We start from the raw sequence: 5,837 nt of genomic DNA on the forward strand, positions 1-5,837 counted from the left end.
TGGGCAGAGGCGGGCTCTCCGCACGCCGCAGCTGCGCTCCTTCGGATGTGCGGAGGTTCAGACACAGAGGCGGCAGCTGGGACAGCGGTTAGGAATGACCGCGCACTGCTCTCGGCCTTCAGCACATCCCATAGGCTGCCCAGCCCTCGCCACGGGGCTTGGGATTGAAAGCTCTCCGTGCTTTACCTGTCACGAAGGGTCGGCAGATCCAGATTTGGCCGTGTCTGCCATGGCTGTTTGGGCAGAGAGGGGAGCCTTGGGAACTTCCAGGCTGCTGGCGTAGTGTTGCGTGTGCTTGTGGACACCAGAATGTTTCCTCCAGCTGACCCAAGTAATTTGGGATGGGGGTTTTGGGTGTTCCAGGAGCGATAGCAGCAGCAGGACTATGCCTTTCGTGGATGCTGAGGTAATACAAAATGTTGAAGTGAATCAGAGAAAAACCGTGGTTGGAAGGGACCCTGGAAGTCTTTGGCCCAAAGCAGAGCTAACCTCAAAGGTAGTTCAGGTTGCTCATGGCCATGTTTGGTTGAGTTTGAATATGCCCGAGAAGGAGATCTCTGCGCCCCGGTCCCAGGGCTGACCACACTGGTAGCGAAGAATTGTTTTTTTCCGGGTGCGTAGTCAGAATTTCTCTTGCTGCAGCTTGTTCCCGTCACTTCTTGTCCTTTCACGGTGCACTCAGAGGAGTTTGGCTTCATCCTCTCTCTGACTCCCCGGTGATGTTGATCAGACGGGAGGAAAACACGCGATGGCTGACTTCCCATCTCCTCCGGTGCAGCCCTGCCAGTCTGACGCACGGTCCTGGAGAGCTGCTGCGGAGATGTGGGAGTGCTCCGGGCTGAGCCACAGCGAGGTTGGAAGTCCTGCTTGGTCTTCTCCTTCTGGTGGCACCTGCAGGAGCAGCGCTGCTTTCGGCATTTACGGTTGTTTGTATTTGCAAGGCCGTGCTCTGATGCAATTCTTCGCTGACTGCGAGGCAGAGCTTGTGGTACGGTTCACATCTCGCGTCGCACATGTTTTGCTGTGATCAGTAGACTGTAACTGTTGAAATTGGAAAGTGAGCAAGGCTTTCGACTTTTGCAGAAGCTTTTACAGTTGAGAGACTGTAACTGTAAACAGCTGCGACTCCCGCTTCCGTAACAGACGCCATCTAAAGAGGGAACAAGAACCATGGCTGTAATGAGCATCTGAAGACCCTTATGGTCTGCAAGGACCGCTTGCCCTAAGGGGGTTGCTGCAAGGAAGGCAGCGAGGCTGCGGCGCTGCCTGAGGTCTCTGTAGATGTCACCTGTACGACACAGCCCTCCACGGCGTCAAGTATTTTGAGCAAAAACGTCTCTGTCAGAAAGGTGCTGGGGTTTGGTGTAATGGTGTTGCACGGCGAGGAGGTTGTCACTGGTCTGAAGCGTTATTTCCATAGCGTGTTTCTTCTCACTGACAATTTTGTAAGAAATACAACATTTTCTGCTAAATTAATGGAGACTTTTTGCTCCCCAGAAGTTTCCTCTCTGTTTTAGTTATTTTAACTTTGGTGTGGAAGCCCCTTGGGCGGCTCTTCCCTTTTCGATTGAGCCACTTACATCAGGTTCCTTAAATCCTTTGCTTACAGGGATGTTTCTCAGGATTGAATCCTTCTTATTGATATTCCCTGGGCTTCCTCCCAGGCTTTCAGCAGTCTTTATATGGGAGCGAAAGAAGCAGATTTATTATTCCAGTCTCGAGCTCGCTAACTCTGCGTGCGGGGGGACCGCCTGAAAATGGGGCTGACTGCCTTTGCTACAGCATCGTAGTGGAAGCTGCTGCTTAGTCGCTGATGTCTCATAATCCTTCGGTCTCTTTGCCGTTGTCTCTGTATCCCTGGTTATGTCCTGTAGTGGGAATTTCGTAGTCACTGGAGACAGGCTCTTGGATTTGGTCCCCCAGGAGAGAGGGAGATGAAGACGAGCCTTTTGGCCCTCAGGCTCCCCTGCAGCCCTGCTGTTCTGAGGTGGCTTTCCCTTCACTGGTGCCTTTTGCTAACAAGAACATAAATGATCTTTTTTAAAAATATCCTGTGATCTATTCAGCCACGTTTCCCTCCAGTTAGAAGAGCGTGTGTCGTTTAGGTGCTCCCTGCTGCTGTTCGTGGTGGGGATTTGCTTGGCAGGTCATCTGCAATGGTCAGGATGCTGAAGGTGGGTCCAGCTTCATCTGGCTCCAACAGAAGAGCGTTGGTTCAGGTCCTCTTGAGGAAGAGGATGATGAATGGGGATGAAGGGATGAAGGGAGCCAGAGCACCTCTGTAGCGAGCCAGGGCTCAACAGCTCTGCTGCTGGGGAGTCAGCGTGATCCCGGTGTCCCTGTGCTGCAGTTTTTCTGGCTGCGCCTTGGCCTGGGATCACGTGGGACCTTCGGGGGCCAGTGGCAGCAGGTTTCCTCTCTGCTCTCTTCAGCCAGAAGTAACCGGTTGGCTTTGTTCCTTTTCAGGTCTCTTCACACTCCTGGTCGAAGATTTTGGTGAGTACAAGAAGCCTTCCTGCAAAGTTGGTTTCATGCTTGACATTACCCCTAGTCCTTTCTGGTGGGCTTTACACCAGCTTCTGCCCTTTGTTTGCAGGGGTCAAGGGAGTGCAGGTTGAAGAGATTTATGATCTGCAGAGCAAATGCCAAGGGTAAGTCATAGGCATGGAAATCTGAGTTTTGTTAAGCAGAATGTGTCTGTGGGCCTGGGAACTCATCGCCAGGTGGTCAGAAGGGCCCGTGTGAACTCGTTGGTCAGTATTGTAAGCGATGAGCCAGGAGTGCTTTGTCAGGTCTGGGGCAGACAGGTGATCTCATGCCTTAAGAAAGACCTCGTGGGGCGGGTGGGGGACATACTTCAGGGGATTCATCTCCCTTTCCTCATGGAGAGGTGCGGTGCCAAGCTGGTGTGCTTGCAGCGTGGGCTTTCTCCCTGTCTCAGTGCTTTAAAATGGCTTTGAGACTGTTGCTTTCTTAAAAGCCTGATGTATAAAAGGAGGGGTCATTTGGTGGTCAGGCACTTTTCTGCAGGTCAGTCAGTGTCCAGAGGTGGATTTCACCTCCCATTTCTCTGTCTTGAGCCTTTTAAGACCTGTCAAACCCCGAAGTTTTCAAGCTCAATTGTTGTCTGAGCCTGGAGCATCGGCGCAGGAGAGTGTCCTGGGTAACAGGGATGTTCACTTCCAGAAAGATGGGACTGGTGGTTTTGCTTTCCCTCCCTGTCTTTGCTCTGCCCGTGGTTTGAAACAGAAGGTTTCTGGCGCTGGGCAGAGCAGCCCCACTGGTGTGGTCCGTCCAAAATGGTGCAGCTGCTGCCTTCTCTCCGCAGCCCTGTGTATGGGTTCATCTTCCTGTTCAAGTGGATTGAGGAGCGCAGATCACGCCGGAAGGTCTCTACCCTGGTGGATGAGACGTCGGTGATCGACGATGACATCGTTAATAACATGTTCTTTGCTCACCAGGTAGCCTGGAGGCGAGGGGAAAGAGGGGGGGCGGTGTCTCGTGTGACACCTCAGGGAAGCAATGTGGTACTGAGAGGCTGCACTGCTCTTGCTGGTCCTGAGGGCAGCTCCTCTGTCCTGGGAGTCTCTGCCCTGAGCTCCAGGTTGGAGGGAATTTAGTGAGGGCTGCGAGCCTGTCCGTGGCCTGCACTGTGAGCAGATGCCCGTGGGGGCATGGTGTGGCTCACTAAATGAGACCGACCTCCTCCCTTCCTTTGAGAGCCGAGGTCAAGTCTCTGCTCTCACAAGTGGTTCTTGCCTCAGTACTTTTCAGTTGATTATTGTTGACTCTGAGGGGTTGTTAAAGGGTTGCCTTGTTCCTGCTGGTTAAGATGGTCCCTGTGTCACCCTCCAGCTGATCCCCAATTCCTGTGCCACCCACGCCCTGCTGAGCGTCCTCCTGAATTGCAACAATGTCGACCTGGGCCCCACGCTGAGCCGCATGAAGGATTTCACCAAAGGATTCAGCCCTGAGGTAGGGGCGGAGGTGTGCAGGGCTGTGCATGGGTGGTGCATGTGAAGCTGCCTCTCATTATCCTCTCAGGGTGATGCTCTGATGAGCTGGCTCCTTCCCAGCCCTTTGTGGCTGCACGATATGTCAGTATTGCCTCTTCTCTCTCGTCTTCCTACCTTGCCTTGCTCAGAGCCTTGGTCCCCTTACACTGGGCATAGCTCTGAGCCTTCTGTCGTGTTATTCCCTAGCCCAGGTGCGTTCTCTAAGTCTATGATCAAAAGTCCTCTCTCCTACCTTCAGACCTATCTTGAAGCCTGTGTTTCTCTCTAACTGTAATTTCTTTAGCAGAAATTGTGTGTTCTTTTCATCTTGGGTTTTACCTGTAACTCAGCAGAGCAGAGGATGTGCCTGAAAGTTGCTCTCCCAGTCCTGTGTGTGGATGGAGTGAGGGAGTGGGGAGCTGGTGGGTGAAGCATTTTGTTTGTTTCCTGTCACTTCTCAATTGTTTTCCTCTCTTGCTCTTCGCTGCAGAGTAAAGGCTATGCCATCGGCAATGCCCCAGAGCTGGCCAAGGCCCATAACAGCCATGCCAGGTGAGCGAGGGGGCGTCTCGCAGCTCACTTTTGCTGGAGGTGGCTGACTTTCCACTGACCTCTCGCCTCTCTTGCCCTCGCAGGCCGGAGCCACGGCACTTGCCGGAAAAGCAGAATGGTATCAGCGCTGTGCGAACCATGGAGGCTTTTCATTTTGTCAGTTACGTCCCCATCAAGGGACGGCTCTTTGAGCTGGACGGGCTGAAGGTCTATCCCATTGACCACGGTAAGAGCCCGCCTGTCCCTACTCGTTGATACAGTCGAATAGACACCCTGGTATGTCCAAATGTATGTACTATTTTTCATTGCCACTAAGGCGTTAGCTAATGTTTGTGGAGAATCACTCCAGTGGCTCCCAGATTTGTCCTGAGTTTTGATAGCTGGTTTTGGAGCCTATGCGCTGGGGACTGTGTCTAGAAGGCAATTCTTTCTAAATGCATTGCATTGCTTTTTCCAGCCTTGCCATTTTCCTCCCCAGTTGCTCAGGGTCATGAGGTCCTTCTGCAGCTCTGAAATAACTCGGTATCGCAAGCAGTATTTGTGTCCTCCTTACTCTCTCCTTGTGCCAAATAACCACTGTGTGTTGAGGCACAAGGTCCCAGTGCAGATCCCAGCAGGCTGCTCAGGTTACTCCTCTTACAACTTGACCACTAGTTCTGTCTTTCAGACACTTATTTATCCCCTCTAGGACTTTGCTTCTGTCAGGCCCTTTGGTAAGGTACCCCTTCATGTACTTGGGTTTCTTAAGCATGGCACCAGATCCAGTGGCAGGTAGATTCCAGCAGGAGCTGGGATTTCCTTGGACGTTGTGAGCCCAGAGCCTGTGAATTGCTTGTGGTCTGTAGGGTTCAAATCTCACCTTTCTGCCCTGCAGATAACTCACGTTTTCCATTCGGAAGGCAGAGGCAGGGGGTTCCACGTATGGGCTGACAGTGTGGTCCTTAGGCTTGCCAATGTGACGCCCATCTACAAGAAGGGCCGGAAGGAGGATCTGGGGAGCTACAGGCCTGTCAGCCTGACCTCGGTGCCGGGGAAGATTATGGAGCGGTTCATCTTGAGGGCGCTCACAAGGCATGAGCGGGACAACCAGGGGATCCGGCCCAGCCAGCACAGGTTCATGAGAGGCATGTCCTGCTTGACCAACCTGATCTCCTTCTATGACCAGGTGACCCGCCTAGTGGATGAGGGAAAGGCTGTGGATGTGGTCTACCTGTACTTCAGCAAGGACTTTGACACTGTCTCCCACAGCATTCTCCTAGAGAAGCTGGCGGCTCACGGCTTAGACAAGTG

The 5,837-nt window shown here is 52.9% G+C and overlaps 1 protein-coding gene across 1 annotated transcript in view; it reads left to right on the plus strand.

Annotated features, from left to right (window-relative positions):
- Positions 1-748: 748 nt before the first annotated feature.
- BAP1 (BRCA1 associated protein 1) overlaps positions 749-5,837 on the plus strand; it is a 14,043-nt gene continuing 8,954 nt past the window's right edge. The window contains exons 1-7 of the mRNA XM_019470880.1: positions 749-798; positions 2,351-2,496; positions 2,597-2,651; positions 3,329-3,461; positions 3,856-3,975; positions 4,486-4,547; positions 4,631-4,773. Coding sequence (XP_019326425.1) covers positions 749-798; positions 2,351-2,496; positions 2,597-2,651; positions 3,329-3,461; positions 3,856-3,975; positions 4,486-4,547; positions 4,631-4,773 — 709 coding nt within the window. The remainder of the gene's footprint in view (positions 799-2,350; positions 2,497-2,596; positions 2,652-3,328; positions 3,462-3,855; positions 3,976-4,485; positions 4,548-4,630; positions 4,774-5,837) is intronic.

The sequence above is a fragment of the Aptenodytes forsteri genome, unplaced genomic scaffold, assembly GCF_000699145.1.
Source record: "Aptenodytes forsteri isolate BGI_AS27 unplaced genomic scaffold, ASM69914v1 Scaffold368, whole genome shotgun sequence".
Lineage (NCBI taxonomy): Eukaryota > Metazoa > Chordata > Aves > Sphenisciformes > Spheniscidae > Aptenodytes > Aptenodytes forsteri.